The sequence below is a fragment of the Myxocyprinus asiaticus genome, chromosome 46 (assembly GCF_019703515.2).
Source record: "Myxocyprinus asiaticus isolate MX2 ecotype Aquarium Trade chromosome 46, UBuf_Myxa_2, whole genome shotgun sequence".
Classification (NCBI taxonomy): domain Eukaryota; kingdom Metazoa; phylum Chordata; class Actinopteri; order Cypriniformes; family Catostomidae; genus Myxocyprinus; species Myxocyprinus asiaticus.
The window spans coordinates 12,624,854-12,645,034 of record NC_059389.1 but is presented as its reverse complement, the minus strand read 5'-3'; the positions used below and the strand labels follow the sequence as shown (position 1 = coordinate 12,645,034).

General features: G+C 36.0%; 1 protein-coding gene across 12 annotated transcripts in view; it reads right to left on the bottom strand.

Moving 5' to 3' along the window:
* The window catches only part of LOC127435855 (liprin-beta-2-like), a 71,822-nt gene that overhangs the window by 42,128 nt on the left and 9,513 nt on the right, over positions 1-20,181 (bottom strand). For 10 of the 12 annotated variants that reach the window (XM_051689583.1, XM_051689582.1, XM_051689586.1 and 7 more), the window contains exons 2-3: positions 13,356-13,453; positions 8,389-8,594 (exon numbers count right to left, since the gene is read on the bottom strand). In XM_051689583.1, coding sequence (XP_051545543.1) covers positions 8,389-8,594; positions 13,356-13,419 — 270 coding nt within the window. In that variant the 5' untranslated portion in view covers positions 13,420-13,453. Of the gene's footprint in view, positions 1-1,631; positions 2,108-8,388; positions 8,595-13,355; positions 13,454-20,181 lie in introns of those variants that run through there. The other 2 variants (XM_051689592.1, XM_051689593.1) reach the window with 2 other exon arrangements.

The following is a 20,181-nucleotide window of genomic DNA, read 5'->3' as shown; positions in this document are numbered from 1 at the left end:
AATTTCTATTCGAAGAGTTTTTAAACTCGATTTTCTTCACTAGTAATTAAAATGGTTGAAAAAGTACAAGGGCTGTAACTTTGGCCACTCTGATTTTGGGCAGCATTTAACCTCTTAGTTTCCCATTTTAGTGGGAAGAATTGTTTTACAGTGTAGACAGACTAGAGTACCATGTTCAAATGTAGAGATTCATGATGCACTAGAGCACCAATCCAATTTATTTCCCTATCAGAGAGACGTGTTTATAAGCAAGACAACCCACAAGCCTTGGATTTCCCCCCTTGTCATGTCCCACTGGCTGCTCACAGAACTAAGGATCTGAAATGGTTTCAGAGGAACTTTGAAGAAACTACAGTGATCATTATTACCCCACTGTCTAAGAATGTATGACATTATTGAGAGTTTTACAGTACAGCCCCTCCCTGCAATACAGTAATGCACTACATTCCTCTTCCAAACTGGCTCCAACTAGATTTTTTTTACTGTTTTTTCACATAAGCCATAATTACTGTCATTTCTTTTATTCTTTGGAATGTAATAGTTGGTTAAGATTTGCTGCGGAGGTGCCCATTCAGTGATGGTGTGCTCTCTTAAAATATTATACATACCTGCTCTATATACCACTTAACGCAATACCTTGTTAACCACATCATCCGTGGCAAGCACGTGCTAGCTTTCCAATGCCTCTTGCCTTCAAGAACAGGTGTGCACTCTGGTTTTCTAACAACACCTCCTTTAAATTGCACTGCTTTACTACTCTAAGTATCAAGTATTGTATCACATTAAGCTTTTTGGTTTGTATTCAAGGGCATGAGCTCAGAATCATTAAGGACAGCATAAAAAGATCTTTTGTTCTATTGCAAATCACAAGAGCCCCGGCACACATCCACACCATGACAACACTGCCTGATGATTTTTGGATCATCCTAAAAACGGGTGCCATTTGTGTCTCTAACATACATACACTGACCTCAAAATTTATTTGGACACTAAAGCAACATTCAAACATGTATGAATGTCATAAATGTTTGCATTATAAAACAAAATATCAAACTAAGTGACATTTATTTAAAGACATCAGCACAAACACACCTTTCAAACAAAATTTCCCCTTTCATGTTCATACAGTAGTCAATGTTATGAACTACATCTGTGGTTACTCTGCTGAGACACCTGTGTGAACTTGAGGGGAACTGAATTCAGAAAGTATATCCAATAAAAATGACATAGAAACCAGTTATTTGGTTAAAAATCATTGCAAAAATGGCTCAGAAATTTAAGGTTGGTTCTGAGAAATGTTCTAGCATTATTTGTTTGCAGATGTCACTTGGTTTGATATTTAGTTATCTAATACAATACAAGTCCATAGACTTTATGTGGGCTTACATGTCCAAATACATAAATTTAACAATAATAATAATAATAAAAAAAAAAATATATATATATATATATATATATATATATATATATATATATATATATATATATATATATATATATATATATAACAACAGCAAATCCAACCACTCACTTTTATAATTCCATATTCAAAATCACTTAAATGGATAACAAATAAATGATTAATGGAAAAATCCAATGGAAAATCTCTGTAATCACACAGCCAAACTTACCTTTTTAAGCCAAGTGAAATGCTTATAAAAGTCAATTTCTTCATTCATGCTGAAGTTCCATCTCTACCCGCTATAATGAGGGAGACACTGCAGCGGCAAACTGAGATTTGAGCTCTGAGTTTTACCGCGTCACTATCTCCTCCTCCTTAAACTGGCTGCCGAAGTCTCCTAACATGCTTAGACAAATGCACAAACCTAGCTTAAAAAGCCAGACGTCTGCCAGAGACCCCCGTGTCTGCTGCCCAGCCAACTTAACAACAGTTGAGTGTGTGTCAGTTGCAAAACATTATTTCCATGAGTTCTACTCCCGCTACATGCTACCCAACACTACATTTCATTGAAACGCTCTCTTTCATATGGGTTTCTCTTAATAGTTTTTGTTAAATCATTTCTCTTTTTCTCCTCCCTCTCTCAACCTTTCAGTCTTTCCCTTTTCTCTTTGTGAGGCAGTGATTGTAATTAAGTTTAAATCCCAATGCAAGTCTGAACTGAAACAAGCCAGTGTCTCTGTTTAAGCACAAGAGAGAGAGAGATACACAGAGAGAAAGGGACATTTAAGGGCACACCGCCTTTTAGCACTCCCCCATCTGTTTCTACTCAAGACTGTAACTCATTAGGCTGAAGACCCTGTTTCCTGTGCAAGACATCCATTCATTCCTATGTGTCCTTTTTACCTTTACAAGCAACCCTGCTGTCCAGTTGTATTCTTAATGGACAAACACTATAAAGGGACTGAAAAGACATGCACAAACTAGCCTGTTCTGTCAATATTGGATAACACTGTAATAATATTGCAATGGTGACCATAAAACGGTATTATATACAGGCTGGTTCAGTTAATGTGCACACACATTCTAGAGAAAACAAATGATTTTTTCCTATGAGTGGTCCGTCTTGTCCTTTTACATACAGTATGTCTCTGGTGGTACTCTCAGCTCTGTTTAACATATTTGAACATGTTTAAATACATTCCACATACAGTATTTTCTACTAAAACCAGCGCAGAAAATGTGAAAACTGGTAAACCAATCCGTCTGATTCTGGTGAATCATCATGACATGCTCCTAACGGGTCTCGAACCAGAAACCTTCCGATTAACAGCCCTAAGCTTTAACAACTACAACACCTTCCTCATTATACCATGCCTGCGTCCAAATATGCAAACTTCCCTACTATATAGTATTCCAAATGTACGTCAATTGAGAACTATGTCCGAATCCAGGGTATTCATAAGGCAGTCAAGAAATAACAGAATGACCTGCTTCATCTGGCGAGATTCTAGAGTATGCATCAACTGGACACTTTATTATTCCATAAGGCCAAGGGAGCTGTGGAGACATCACATTCAAAATGCTGAATAAAAAATAAAAAAAGCAGAGAATTGCGAGTAGGGCAGCTCTTTTCAACTGTTAGTTCTATATATATATATATATATATATATATATATATATATATATATATATATATATATATATATATATATATACACCAAAAAAGTTGTTCTTTGTGCTTGAATTGTGAAAATGTTGTTATTGTTACTACATCGTTTAACTATGCCCATGTTCATACCACTTACCTCCATACCTAAAAAACGTACTTTATTGAGTGCAACAGTAAGGTTCCGGAAGTAAAAACTCCATAAATTTTTTTGGTTGGTTTGGTTCATGGTTTAGAATTCTTTTATGAAGAATTTTTTGAAAAGTCAATGGGAAAAATATTTCCGGAATCGACACGGCTGAAAAATGGGTGAGAACTGTTGCGCTCTATTGACACCAAAATATTATGTTCTTCATCAAATGCGGTACACATTCTGAGAGTATGCAAATTTGGACACAGCTCATCTCTCACTCTGCAATCTTCTCATGTTGTACTGCTTGGAGCATTTCCTGTTTGTGTTATGGAGTGTTTTGTGTACTATGTAGCGGAGTGTGGAATAAGGTCACTCTGGGGACTGTTATCATAACCTTTAAATCACTATAGCTGGAGTTAATAAAAGCCAATCTGGCTATTTTTCACATGGAAACTTTTCCATTGTAAGACTTAATAATGCTGTTGGAAGCTGAGATAGGATGATTATGTCAGCTATCATGTAGTATTAGAGGTTGAAACCTGAGATCAAGAAGGGGCAATTGTGTCTTATTAGTGTAGCACGCAACTTATTCAGAGCTTTGGGAGTGCAGTGCTGCACCTGGTTATTCCTCTGATCCTGACAGCTGCAGAGCTGGAGCCACACCAGACAAGACACCCAAAAATACAGACTTTACACACAAATGTGCATGTTGCACACACCCACAAACGTGCATATGCATATATAAACAAGACTAGACATATTTTAATACAATCAATTAGACGCCCATCATACACATACTGTAGAAACAGAACAAGTTCATTCTTTAAACCAGTTCCCAACTGGACACAGATTTTATATTGGATCAATTGGCAACATTTACGCATGCAAGCGCATTTACATGCACACCAATACGATGATAACTAGCAAAAATAAGCAATAAAAGAAACCCACATTTACGCAACATTTGAAATTATCTAATTATTCTCTACTTTTGTTGTCAAAATGTAAACAGTCATGCACATGACACTTTTGCACATTGGATAAGCTGATCAGAATGGTAGTAAATGTGTTTCCATGCAACATGAAATCAGAGTAATGAGCGAAAATCTACTTGTGCAGATTGGTTTATGCCTAAACCACTTATGACCTTACCCCGATAAAAGGAAACCGGTTAAGGCGTTTACATAACCTCACATGTTGTCAGCTTATTGAGTGCAAACGATGTAAGAATGTGCATGTAAACGTGCTGAATGAAACTTGCCATGAACTGCATGTAACACAACAAAGGCCGTATAGGAAATTTGACCATTTTATAAATGTATAAACAACAGAAGTGTGATTTACCTGACTAACATATGGAACAAACCGTGGGCTAAATAGTGTAGTAGTATTAGCCATACAGTATTACCAAATGACAGGCAAATTTGCACCAAACACTGCAGAGTTTGTTAAGAGACAACAAGCAATGTGTAAAAGATTTTTCTCCTCCTTTATAAAGTCGAATAGTCGATAAGCCTATTTTGCCATCCTACAGGCCAAAGTATACTTCGGTTTTCCAAGTGCCGCAACATCTCGAGCACATAGCACATGTCGCAAATTGTCATCTGCATAGTGCATGCAGACCCTCCATGTGCAGCCCAGTTTTTAAAGACATTCGAACAGTCCGTGTCTGGCATAGTCTGTGCATGTGCCTGCCTATCACTGTATACTAAAGCATTTCAAAGTTGTAGTGGGCATGGGTTGAACGTGTCCATACCGACTCACAGTCAAAAAAGCACCCTTTGAAAGGCTAGAGTGCTCAACCATGGGAGAGATGTAACGACATGATGAAAAAAATATACCCTAGCCTTATGAACAATTATATAAGTTGCATTTAATTATTATCACATAGCATTGTTTATTTCTGTCAATCTGTACCCTACTAGTACAGACTGACAGATCATTTTTGGGTTGCAATCCACCAGTTGTGAACAGAGACGTGCACTCACACTTCATTGATGTGAATACCTATAGCAGCTCAGACAGGCCTCAGATCAGCAATGAGATGAACAAAGCACCTCTCTTATCACATTTCTGCAGCTGCCACAAACATCCTCCACCGGTTGCTGCATCGTCAACAAACATCATTACACGTAAACACAGGCCAGTTGCAGCATGTACTGTAAGAACAAAGCAAAATTCAGCCCCTCTAATGCTTAAGTTTCGCAATCGGGGACTTGATCGCATTTCCTGCGCTGTTTTTACCAACTGTAATTAGGGAGCATGTGCGTTTGATCCAGACAAGCAGAGTTCAGAAAGCTACTGATGTGTGTGCTTGTGAGTGTGTGTGTGTGCTGTAGAAGGACCCTAGGGTTATGTGAGACCCCTTATGGTCAGATCCCTGCCAAAATATCCCCCACTCTCAAAATAAGGCCCTTGATTGGTCTTAGAGCTCCACCAACAGGTTGCTTACAACACTTTTTGTGATTTTCTATGTTCATTGAGCAACAAATTAATGCAAGCAGCTGTCAAGAATCATGTGCGAGCATTTTCCATCGGAATCCGAAAATAACTGCCTAAGTAGGTCTTGTGACTGTTGCCAGTAACATATAACAGCAAAACAAGAAAAACACTATTCTGGAAGAGCAAATATACGATCATGCCAGATTACACATCATCAAACTAATCTAGTAGCATAAAAAACTCTAAAATGAGCTGTCATAACTCAGCAGAGATGTCAGTTGTAGACTTACCCTAAAGACATAAGGTGGAAGGCAAGTTAAAGGTGAGCATATCGTTTTTTTTATGCAGAGCAAGAGAGTGAGACTTGAGTGAATGAAGAGAAAGAAGGAGAGAATGACTGTATGTGAGAGAGAAATAATGAAGAGAAGCGAGGGAGAGAGGCAGGAAGCACAGCCCTATCAATGTCTCAGAGGGGATCCGAACTCTTTTAAAAACATCCAAGCAACATACACACATATGCACACGAAGCTGGGCCAGAAACTGCCTCTGAGGCAGGCAAGACCCACAATGCTGAAATAGTCAAGCAACTCGAAACTTAAAGGAATAGTTCACCCAGAAATGAAAATTCTATCATTATTTACTCACCCTAATGTTGTTCTAAACCTGTATGCTTTTATTTTACCAGTGGAATACAAAAGTCGAAATTTATGAAGGACTGTTATGCAGCTCTTGCCAAACAATAGCAGCTTATAGAGACCAGAGACTGTCAAGCTCAAAAAATTAAAAATAAATAAATAAATAAATTCATGTGACTCATGCAATTGGTTTTGTGTGAGGAACTGACTGAAATTTCAGTTTAATATCGACTACAGTTTCATTCTGTTTTTCATTATTGTATGGCTTCAGAAGACTTGAAATGTAGTCGTATATGGGAATATAAGTCATATATAGTGTTTTTATATTGTTTTTTAAGCTTCACAGCCCCTGGACACTATGTATTGTTGTATGGCAAGACGGTGAATAAATGACTTGATTTATGATTTATTTACCATATTTTAACCTTGATATTCATAGTAAAACCACAGTAAAAATACAGGAAAATGAAAACTATGGTAATAAAAATCATAATTTTGTGGTTATTATAGTTTTACTACAAATACCATGATATTTGTAGTAAAACCAAAGTAACCACATGAATTACCATGGTAAATCTATAATAAAACCATTGTTACTGTGTGGATATAGTATACTGTATTAAAACAATGGTTTCTGCCAAAAAACATGGTTACTTAACATACTTTTCATAGTTAGTACAATATTACTATAGCAAAACCATGATTTCTGTTAGTTTATGGTAACTCACAATAAGTTTTGCGTGTCCTTGCAATAGTTTTGAGTTCCCGCGCAATAATAATACCATGGTTTTACTACAGTAACCATATTTTACCCATGATATTCATAAAGAAACCATAGTGATAATACAGGAAAACGAAAACTACTGTATGGGAACAAAAATCATAATTTTGTGGTTATTATACTTTTACTATACAAATACCATAGTTTAACTATGGTTTTACAATAGCAGCTAATATTATAGACTGTAGTAACCATAGTTTTTGGCGGAAATCATTTTTCAATAGTAATATTGTAGTAGGCTAGCCATAACTGTAGGTTTACCATGTTTTACTATAGTAATATTGTAGTAACTATGAAAAGTAACCATGTATTTAGGTGGAAACCATGGTTTTAATACAGCGTATGCACCATAGTTTTATTACAAATTAGCCATGGTAATTCTTGTGTTGGTTACTGTGGTTTAAATATAAATATCAAGGTTAAAATATGGTTACTAGTAAATCCTTACTTATTGTGAGGGAATGCAAATTATTGTAAGGAAGCGCAAAACTTATTGCGAGGGCACGCAAAACTTATTGTGAGGGAACACAAAACTTATTGTGAGGGAACACAAAACTATCGCGAGGGCACGCAAAACTTATTGTGAGGGAACACAAAACTATTGCGAGGGCATGCAAAACTTATTGCGAGGGAACGCAAACTATTGCGAGGGAATGCTAAACTTATTGCGAGGGAACGCAAAACTTATTGCGAGGGAACGCAAAACTTATTGCGAAGGAACGCAAAACTATTTCAGAAAAAACTTTCTCGCCCTGTCCTCTAAGGGGCTCCGTAAAATGCTTTGAAAAGCAAAAAAAACAAAAACATATTTGAACACAGAAAACACCTGATGTGTTACACTATTTGAGAATGATCCCATATTTAACTTTATTATTGTTTTACAGTATTATTTATAATACAGTACCAACTATTGGTAGGTATTTTAGATGGAAACTACAATGGTTGCCATGGTTAATTTGTATAATGCCAGAGCTAGATCAGTAAATGATGTCACACATTCAAGGTTCTCACACCTTTTGAATTTCCATGACTTTTCCAGTCACTAGGATTACTGGATAAGAATTTTTAATAATAATTTAAAGAGACCGCACTCAAAAAGAGTAATTTCTATCCAATTAAATGTTTAAGACCATAGCATAATTGAAAACATTATATTCACCAGTCTTTTTAAGATTTATCTAATTTAAGGACTCTACCCTCAAATTCCATATATTAAAATTACATAATATTTACAGGTTTTACACGTGTATGAACACTTCACATTGTAGACTACCCACACATACTCCACATGAGTATTTTGCTCCAATGTGCTCATCATTACTGTCTCACCGAGCCCTTTTCCAGCCACTCCATGAGGGTCTGCGCAGTGGTGCAGGGAAGCTGTGAGCGCAGTGAATTGCGGTCCTCCTCTCTGGCCTGCAGCTCCAGAGCCAGTCGCAGTTCCTCAGCCAGCTGCAGCACCTGCAGGGGTCCGACGCTCACAGGGGAACCCAGATCATACAGCCCATTACTAAACTCCACCGCAGCCTTGGAGCCTATGGAGAGAAAGTGGAAGATGAACTGAATAAAATATTGAAGACTTGGCCTGGTGGGTTAGTACACATGCTCCAAGCAATGGGTCAAGATTTGGCTGGTTAGCATACCCCAGGTAGCCTCTGCTGGTCGCTGATGTAATAACACCTGTTCTGGGGGCAAAAAGTAACCTTTTTCATTAATGGCCATTCAAAAGTGAAGTAGCCATGTACTGTATTCTGACAAAAAAATTATTTTTGCATGCAACATACCATTTAAATCTTGCAGTAGATGTTTTGACTGATTAATTTTTTAATAATGGCACTGGCAAAAGTCACTATATTTCCCAATGCAGTTTGCTTTCTCCCAATTATTTAATGTCCTTCATCCACTTTCATATCAAAGAAAAAAAGGCAAAAAATAAATTAAAATGGAAGGTAAAAACAGAGAGGCGAGAAAGAAGCAAATGGTACAAAAAGTGCAAACATCGACTTGAGAGGCAGAAGAGAGAGCATAAGAGATGCACCATCACGCCATGTCATACACCATCACATCTTAGTAACCACCACCCACACTGCTGCAGCCACGCGTCACCTCCATCATCTAGCTCAACAATAGTTCCAACTGTCTCCATCTGGATAATATGGAATGAGACATAACACATTTACAGGAAGGGACATCTGGAAAACATCAGGATTCGATAACACTACTTTAAAAACGTATGATGACTTCATTCCATCTATTTATGCCAAAATCAGAACTTAGAACAAAAGGAGACACAGTTGACACTGGATAAGGGCCTTGGTGTCAATTTTTATCTTTTGCAATCACGATTTAATGTGCACAATTTTCCATTATTATAAAAAAATGAAATCAGGTCACACAGGCCCTAAACATTTTATTTGTATAGGTTCCATATGTTATTTTAAAGGTGAAGTGTGTAATTTCTGTGCCACTATTATCACAAAACGGATTAGTAAAAATTATCTCTGTTTTCAAACTATGCTATGAATACTGAAAACAAAGTAAATAAATTCTACTAGTAGTATGCATGGAAAGAATGTGACAATAATATGCATAACTGTGTACATGCAAAAATTGTGCATTCAAGCACAAGTTTCCAGCTTGGCTACAGTCATGAAATGGCCTCATTGGTTGCCTTAATGAATCCAGTTACTGAAACATGCCCCTAAGGAACACACTAACACTGCAATTCCAGCAGTAGATATGGAGACTGAAATATGAAATGCTTAAAGGAATAATTCACCAATTCATTGTATGGAAAAAACATTTACAGTTCTGTGCAAAAGTCTTAAGATGTTTCTTATGTTATTTATATCTTCAGCTTTAGTGTGTCAATAGGAAATATAAATGTTAGACTCCCAAACATTACTTTTGCAAACAGAAAAGATTAGAATAGAAGAACAGGGAGCCCTGCAACAGATGGCAATGCCCCCACAAAGCCTGCCACTGAACATCATGTCTGTCTGAGATTACATATAGAGACAGAAGCAATTGAGACAGCCTAAATAGATAGAAGAACTGTGGTGAATTCTCCAAGAAGCTTGGAACATACTATCTGCCAACAACCAAGAAAAACTGTATCCAGGTGTACCTAGGCGAATTGGGGCTATTTTAAAGGCAAAGGTGGTCACACCGAATATTTATTTTTTTTATTTTTATTTTTTTTATGTTTCTGGACCTTGTAAGATATTAAGTGATAAATGAAAACTATTTATTTCATTATTTTTGAAGACATCCTCACTATGCAACATTTTTCACAAGTGCCTAAAACTTTTGCACAGTACTGTAAGTGAATGGTGACTGAGACTTACATTCTGCAAACACCTCCTTTTGTGTTCCATAGAAGAAAGAATGTCTTATAGGTTTGGAATAACGTATGGTGAGTAAATGGTGACTGAATTGTTATTTTTGGCTAGATGAGGTTCCAACTATCACCAGCAGATGGAGGCATTTCAAGAACCTTGAGAAATCCTCAATACAGTCCTTCATTGAAATGTGCAAGTTCCACAGCACAACAAAAGAGACACAGCATGCCTGTGTAAACTCCTATGACTCCCTCCTATTCATAACACACACAGACATACTCATTTAAAGTCTATATCCAGGTTTAGCCCCATGGTATTAAGTGCCTTTCCACACATAAGTATCAGAATCAGAATCAGAATCAGAATGAGCTTTATTGCCAAGTATGCTTATACATACAAGGAATTTGTCTTGGTGACAGGAGCTTCCAGTGTACAACAATACAAAAACAATACAAAAACAGCAGCAAGACATAGATAATAATAAAAAATAAAAAATAATTATACACATACGTACAGACACACACATACATACATACACACATACACATGGGTAGTGCAAATCTAATACAATCTGTTATGTACAGTGTAAATACAAATCTGTTATGTACAGTGCAAATGTTTTTTTGTTTTTTTTTTCCAGAGGAATGAAATGGCAGAAGAGGTTGGATGTGTTGGATAAATACAAGAAAGACTAAACTGTGTATTGCACATAGTTATTGCTCAATGGGGCAATTGTTCAAGATATGGATAGCCTGAGGGAAAAAACTGTTCCTGTGCCTGACGGTTCTGGTGCTCAGAGCTCTGAAGCATCATTTAATTACTAAACATTAATGGCGTTTAATTATATAAAAACATACGCAATTGAATTATAAGGCCTTGCTATTTAAAGTTCCCTTGAATTGCATCTGTAAATACAACACAAACACATTTAAAAAAAAAAAAAACATTCACAAAAACAAGTTTGTTTGGTTTCAAATGACTAAACAATATAATTCGAAATTAAGATAAGGCATATTTTGACATTTTCTGGTTGTCAAACTAGGTTGTACATGTGATAAATGGATATGTGGTTGGGAGGTGATTATTTTTTATGAAGCCTATAAATAATAATAATAAAAAAAGAAGTAAATAAATAAATAAAAATACTTTTTTTTTTTTTTTTTTTTACCTCATATATAAAGTAAACAAGCCAAGATTCTTTCCCCTGAAGGTTAACAGTAGAATGACTTTAGATTGTGTTACTGAAATAAATACTCTGTTTATCACATATTTTGTCACAGTCTGGCCATGCCACTGTCCCAATGTGTTGTACTTCATGTTGTCTTACTCAGACAGCAGAGTTAAGCATGCTAAGCTCCATCCCCCCAAACCTGTATTTGTTGACTGCCCACATTAAACATTTATCCTCTATTAGTTAAATCATGTTGGCAATTGCTGAGCTAGCTTGAGGGGTTACACAGCCCCCCACATCCTCTCCATATTCAGCCCCTCCAAAAATGGCTGCTTAAAAAGGGTCTGCTTCTATACAATGTTTTCTTAACATAACTATCTTTTGATCTGCATACTATGTAAAGCCATATATTCAAACTATCTAAAGCTTTTCTTTAAGCCAGTGTTTGGCACAACGCTTTTCTTTCAATTTATCCATCACCATGTAATCCTTTCAACAAGGTTCGCACATGCAGCGGTATGGAATCCGATTAGTGGGCACAGATTAAGAGATATGTTGAAAAAACTTTGTATAGGAGCAGACCCTTATCAGATCGTTTCCTGAAGAGCAGCCAATCAGAAACAGACTGGGAGATTACCTGTACCTGACCCATTATTTAGTGAGAATTTAAATCTGTTGGTTGGAAACATCCAGTTTGTTTTCAATGCATTTGAATAGGGATGTGCAAAACTATATATTTGTAAAATCGATTAGTTGGTGGGTTGCCTGAATGACCAGTCGACTAAACGGTCTTAAGAAAATCTATATAATAAGCCTGCTTTCAGGTTCATCTGATTCCAGATGCGTTTCTTAAAGGGATAGTTCACCCAAAATCAAAATTCTCTCATCATTTAATCACCCTCATGCCATCCCAGATGTGTATGACTTTCAAATGGTGACCAGACCTTTCAAGCTCCAAAAATATCATAAAGACATCACAAAAGTAATCCATATGACTCCACTGGTAAAATCTATATCTTTAGAAGCAATATGATAGGTGTGGATGAAAAATAGATCAATTTTTAAGTAATTTTTTACCATAAATCTCCACCAATATTGATTTGTTTCTCACCTAAAGCTATTGCATCACTTCAGAAGATATATATTAAACCACTGGAGTCCTATGGCTTACTTTTATGAGGACTTTATGTGATTTTTTGAGCTTGAAAGTTCTGGTCACCATTCACTTGCACTGTATGGACCTACAGAACTGAAATATTCTTCTAAAAATCTTCATTTCTGTTCAGCAGAAGAAACATCTAGGATGGCATGAGGGTGGGTAAATGATGAGGTAATTTCCATTTTTGGGTGAACTATTCCTTTAAGAGGTGTTTATCTACGACATGTTCTTGTATTAAAAACAGCTAGAAAGAGCACATTGCAATGGAACAGTCTGCAGGGGTCTTTAAGCGCACCTTTAAAAGTTATGTTATAACATGACATGTTCATTTAAAACTAATGCTATTGATTTAATTCATTTATTAATTATAAAATGAACACAATTAATCACACCACTGTAATAAGGAATTTTCCTACCAATGGAGTAATTCAAGTTTAATATTCCACCTGCATGTTTTTTTTTTATTCTCATTCAGCAGGGGGCAGTAAAAACTAAAGCTACACAGGGAAAGCGCAGCTGTACAGGCAACAAACCGACAGCTGTAAGTAAGAATGTGATCTATGCAAATTTCATCAGGTGGTTTACAATTTGTCTTGAAACAAAAATAAAATATGCTCAGTCTTACCAGCAATTATATCATCCATTTGTTCCAAGGCTGCTTCTAACATGTAACTTGCATCTGAAGCCATGGCGCCAGTCGTTTACTGCATCTGCTGGTTTGACCTGCAAAAAATGGGCCATTATAATTATGCAACATAATGAATTAAAGTCACAATTCCAGTTACTGGGAAAGTGAGACATTTCTAAATTTAGGGTGGAGTAAAATATTTACAGTAGAAAAATGTGTGTGTGAACAAATTGTGAATGTTATTTGACAGTAAGCAGTAAGTAGCGGCCTTGTGTATTTTAGAATGCAACCTTGCTGTACTGTAAATTACAATGAAATTAATATAACTTGACATTGCATACATTCCCTTAGGCACAAGTGGTTTGAAATGACACATGTAAATACAAATCATAGCCGTGTAACTCTTCAGTAAACAAAGCTGTTTTCAGAAAATGCCACTTAAAAATAGGAGGATGAAAACATTTATGTGTTTTATACATAAAGAATGAGAGGTTTCTGAAGCTATTGGATAAAAACACCTTCCATATTAGAGCTGGTATTTTCCTAAGTGTTAACCATTGACTCTCTGCATTGATGTATCCTGAGGCAGGGGGACTTTGTCCCTTTGGGCCCTCAGTCATGGTGGGAAACTTGAGAATAATTAGGCCTGCCAGGGTCCAGTTTCACCCCATTGTCATGCCTTGTGGCATGTGTAATAGATTCATACATCATATATTCAGGCTTTAACACACACACATATGCGCAAAGAAAGAAACACATATGAGGTAAGAGGTAGCTCTAAATTACTGAAATATGTATGTGGAAATGTACTTGTATGAGAGTGAGTGATACAAAATTACTATTACACAGAATCCATCCTCTTTTAATAATCGTTGCCAAGCTAAGCATGGCTATTACTATTGCTCATTCTTAGGTTTAGGGATTTGAACAAGCCCCTAAACCCAAGTAATACATTTTGGCACGACTCTTTTATCTTTTGCCCTACGAACCTTTAGAACATTAACAATTACACCTCAAATTGTGTGGCTTGTTGAGGAGAGGCGTGCTATTACTATTCTAAGCAATCTGACTTTTGAATTTCAACTGACGGTCAATAAAAAGGACACAAAATGCCATAGATTTACACTGAAGGAAGGACACCAGCCATTTCATAATTATGTATTTGCTCTGTAATGGCAGAGCCATTTTTTTTTAAATCATAGGAACTATTATTTCAACGAAACAGCCATTGAAGCCAAGTATATTTAAAATGTTTAGGCCTAATGCAAGAAATAAAAATATAGATAAAAACAACGAAGACATGTTTTCCACAGTTTTTCATTAGGACTTAATAAACACAAGGAAGATTAATATTTAAATATTAAAATTAAATATTTATATTTGTCATTTATATGCTACAATACAAAAATACATAAAAAAAAGGAACATATATCTACTTTTTTTTGTAAATGAACAGGGTGTGCAAAAAATACAACTTCACTCTTTTTGAAACAATGTTGAATATTATTAAACTGAATTATTATGATGATTTTTTTCTTTTTTTTGCGGATTATTTTTTTGTATATTGTTATTATATATTTCTGTCATTTTTACTTTAACTTGAGATTTATTTTGGTGTAAAAAAAAAAGTACAGTGTGTTTTGGACAGTTTAATATTCTTCCTTATATGTATATAAATACTAACAAACACTTCATTAGGTACACCTGTACACCTACTTATTCATGCGATTATCTAATCAGCCAATGATGTGGCAGCAGTGCAGTGCATAAAATCATGTATATTTGGGTCAGGAGCTTCAGTAATGTTAACATCAACCATCAGAATGGGGAAAAAATGTGATCTCCGTGATTTTGAGCATGGCATGATTGTTGGTGCCAGATGGGCTGGTTTGAGTATTTCTGTAACTGACAGAAAGGCTACGTTAGCTCAGATAACCACTCTGTACATTTCTAGTGAGCAGAATAGCATATCAGAATGCACAACACGTCGAACACTGATGGACTACAACAGCAGAAGACCACACCGGGCACTTTATTTTCTTTTATATTTATGTATATATTTATATTTATTTTATATTCCTAATAAAGTGCTCAATGAGTGTATGTCTAGTGAAATGTTGTCATCTCCTCCTTTTCTGTGATACTGTGTCGCATTTTTAGATTTGTATAATAACTTGTAGCGGTTACAAATGTTTGGAATTGCATGAATGTTTGAACCTGCAGCACTTTGCTTTCACAGCATTTTATGAAAATTTAAAATCTAGTTTATTAAATAAATACATTCTTGCAAGAGATAAAAAAATTAGGAGGAATATCATACCACAAACTGATATACCATATCTCATAAATGTTAATCCAGATCAGGAATAGAAAAGTTATATTAACCAATCACTGTCCCGAACCAGGGCGGCACAGAGACATGCCACACTTGGTCATAAAAGGCAACTGTTGAAGGCCAACATGCTGAAAGGGTGCACGCCCTACAGTGTGGTTCATTATCTAGCTTAATTTAGCTTGACATGACAAGAAAGTGTTGACTCTATTCGTAGCTTTGGTAGCTTCCACTGCTGAAACGACACTATAATCACGGCCCTGATAAGAACGTGAATGTAAGCCTTCAGTTAAATGACAAGAAGTAATGAGTACAGCCTGGTGCAGTTCATTAATAGATAGCCAGCTTTTTAACACCAGCAAAAATTGAAAATTCAGAACAACCTCAAGCTCTGTGCACACACCCTAGTTGTTCGAGAAGATAAGGGTGTAGGATTGTGCCCTAGGAGTAATTTCTTATTTTATCATGCCGATGAGATCGTTTTGTACCTCTTTATTCATTATAAGGCGCATTTATAGGACAAGATACGCCTTTGTCGTTAACCAAACAATTCTCACAAAACAAGTTGTGCCTACCTGTTTTTGTCTTACATCCTAATTTCACAACAATCTTGAGATTGAGAGAAATTAATCATAGACATGTAGTCATGGTTATACATTTTTGCTTATTAGGGGAAAAGTTTCTGTCATTATTTACTTATCCTCATGGGGTGATTCTCATGAAACCTGTCAAAATATGTACTGTTTCTATTTTACTCCAAAACCAAAATAAAGGTTTTTGTTTTGGTCTTTTTCCTCACACAAAGCTATCATATATCTTCAGAAGACTTGGAATATAGTCCACAAATCATATGGACCACTCTGAAAAAAATAACAGCATACAGACATGATAGTGAGTAAATGGTAGGGGTGTGTAAAAAATATAGATTTTCCGATGCACCACGAACTTCATTTGAAGGATTTCGATCTTCTACTCTCTGCGCAACCCTCTACTGCAATGAGAGGAAACTGCTCGCATTTGCATCCAAATTCTGTGCTATGCGAATAAAATGTATATATTTAGCAACTGGCTGGTAAATGTTCCGATTTCACTCACTAGTGATTGTGTAGTATAGTGGTGGAGTATTCAACAGCAAGATCCTTTCACGGCGTGTTGAGAGTAAAAGTGTATGTCCAAAGACAACATCCATGTGACCCATTTGTCATTGCATAATGTCTCTTTTAATACCCTTTCATTTCTATATAGTCAATTGTTGTTCAAAAACAACAAAAAAGAAACATTTAATTCTTATAAAGCATAGCACAGATGAGATACAGCAATCTGAATTTCTTTCACGCTTGTTTACATACGTTCTTTACAGAAATTCCGGTTTTCTTATAGAGACAGTTCTGGTTTTTAGCACGTGTTCAACAAATCAATGTAAATACCTGTAAATAGTACAAATTATGCAATTAAACAATAAATATGTCACAAAAATAATATATGCAATATAATACCATATTCATTGATTGAATACATGGATCTGTTAATTTTTAAAAAGCTAAAATGTGACCAAAATGATAAATAACTAATCCAATATAATTAGTAAAATGTATATTTTTGTAACATATCAAGTTAGAAGTTCCTTTGTATAATTAACAGCATTAGCTCAGAAATATTTTCTTTTATATGTAAGCCAAAGGGACATTATAACTGAAATACACATATGAATCGATATCGAATCAAATCGAAATCACATCGAAATAGGAATCGAATAGAAAGCTTGTGAATCGGAATTGAAACAAGGAAATTTGTATCAATACCCAGCCCTAGTAAATGGTGACAGAAATTTCAATTTTGGGTGACCTATTTCTCTAACAACTATCCAATGGCTCATTGTCTTACCATTGATGAGAAAGTACAACAACTTCTAGCTTCCTGACCCACTGCAGAAGGTCAGGCACTCTTATCTGGCCGACAAACTCAGTGTAGGCAATAAAATCAGTCTGATGGAGATAATGCTAACAACAGCAATTCTCCTGTGTCATCTATTTCATACCATTCTGGCCTGAAAAATCACTTTAACTGTTCGTTCCCACGAACGGCTTTGGTGGCTTTTTTATTTCTCCACTGTGGACAATTCCGCATTCTTCTCCTTTGTGAGCTTTTCTCCATATGTGTGTTGTGTTTCGAATAGGCTCAAAGCCAGTCAACTACAGTTAAATCACATTTTCAAATGAAAACCCAATACCTTAGTAAACTGCAGGAATAGCACGGAAACAGACTAGGACAATATATGATGCAAATAACAGACTGAATTCCAAGACCACACCAAATGCCACATTAACTAAATAATTCCAAAGGTTTGTGAAGAATCAAGTAGTCTGATCTGGTCCACTTTGCAACTTACTCTGGCCAAGAATTAGAGCCACATAGGACCATACACAGGAAAAGATTGTTTGACCTACATGTAAAGTGACCAACCACAGTTTATTTTGTTTTTTAGGGGCAGGTTGATCTGAAATATATAATAGCATGGAAAAAGAAAAAATTGAAAAAATTATGGAAAAAATTAATCTCACATCAGTATCACTATGCGACTACAAACAACATTTGCAGAAATTTGAACGGACTTTGTATCAGAATTTCTGTCTGTCCAAAAGTAATAAGTAATGATTATTTAAAAATAATAACAGTAAGTCATCTAAAATGCGTGCTGATAAATTTGGTCAATCCCAAAAAAAGATTATCGGATACTCAAGAGTATGACACAGCCACCCCGAGTTAAGAGTTACCTGGTGACTGAGTACCTCTATAATGATAAGTGACATCACAGACATCACATGCCTGACAGTATTCAAAGCACATTACTAGGACCCTGGCTGCTTAGTGTATTTGCGAAATCCTGATAAACCAGCACAAACAGGGAAACATGTAAATGGTGGGACCTTGAAAAGCTTACGTATTTCCCACCACACTGTTTTTCTCATAGTGGTTACAGGGCCATTCAAGCCACAGTATTCATGAGGGGGCTTTGACAGGGGAAACACTGATTTCTACCACAGTGTTTGAGCCTGGTTTCATAAAACTATTGGTTACATCTCACACTCTCCAAAGGTATTATCATTGCCATAAAATAAATTTCTTGCTGATGATTTGAAGTGCCCAGTGTTTTAGGATTATTGAGGCAGTTAAATTAGTTTAAATGTCTTGAGATACACATATGTTGTACAGAAAGTCTGGACACAAATGGCATGGGCCGGAAAAGATGTGTTTATGTTATGCATAACTGCATAACTTTTCTTGAGAAAATGTAAAAGGAACCTCAGTGTATATATATATATATATATATATATATATATATATATATATATATATATATATATATATATATATTTTTTTTTTTTTGTAACCATACCTGGTCCAGGTCAATTTTTCAGAATTACAAAATAACTAGTTAAAATTATAGTATGTAAGTATAGTATGTTCGTTTGAGCTTCTGGATTCTACTTTCATGTTCAGCTTCTCTAATAAATTATGAATTACAAATAAGTTGATAATCCAAAAAGTGGTGCAGCAGGATACTGTATACTTTTACAACTTGAGGTGGTATCCAGTTCTTACACAAGGCATAGGAGTCTGAGCAACAGAGAGGAGTAAATTACTTTTTATCTGAAAAATGACAACAGCACTCTGGGAATTAACAAGCCCTGATTAAAGAAGGTCAATGTGACTGATGTGACAGAATAAACATGATTCATTATGGATATGATGTATTTACATTTCTTGTACACACAAGTGCATATTCCTTTTTTTTCTCTCCCCATTTTCTCCCCAATTTGGAATGCCCAATTCCCAATGCGCTCTAAGTCCTCGTGGTGGCGTAGTGACTCGCATCAATCCGGGTGGCGGAGGATGAATCTCAGTTGCCTCCGTGTCTGAGACATTCAATTCACACATCTTATCACGCGGCTTGTTGAGCGTGTTACCGCGGAGACATAGTGTGTGTGGAGGCTTCACGCTATTCTCCACGGCATACACGCATAACTCACCATGCGCCCCACCGAAAGCAAACCACATTATAGCGACCACGAGGAGGTTACCCCATGTGACTCTACTCTCCCTAGCAACCGGGTCAATTTGGTTGCTTAGCAGACCTGGCTGGAGTCACTCAAGTGCATAATCTTAATGTAAAAAATTTATTTCTTTGTTTTTTCTTTCATCCTTGGGGTGAAACCAGCTTTCACTTTTTCGTGAGATTCACCCAGTGAGACGCAACAAACTAGTGTTGTTTGCTTTACTTTAACATGTGACAAGTTTTGACAATACTCTTGTGTTTGCTCTAGTTATCACTTACAAAAGCAGACACTTTAAGACTCTATAGATCTTTCTGGATCCAATAACCTTTGATATATTGTGAAAACAAACAAGCAAGCTAATTCTCTTAATGAGTTTTAATAAATTATTGCTATACATAATTTAATTCGAATACTGACAGAGACTGTGAACCCA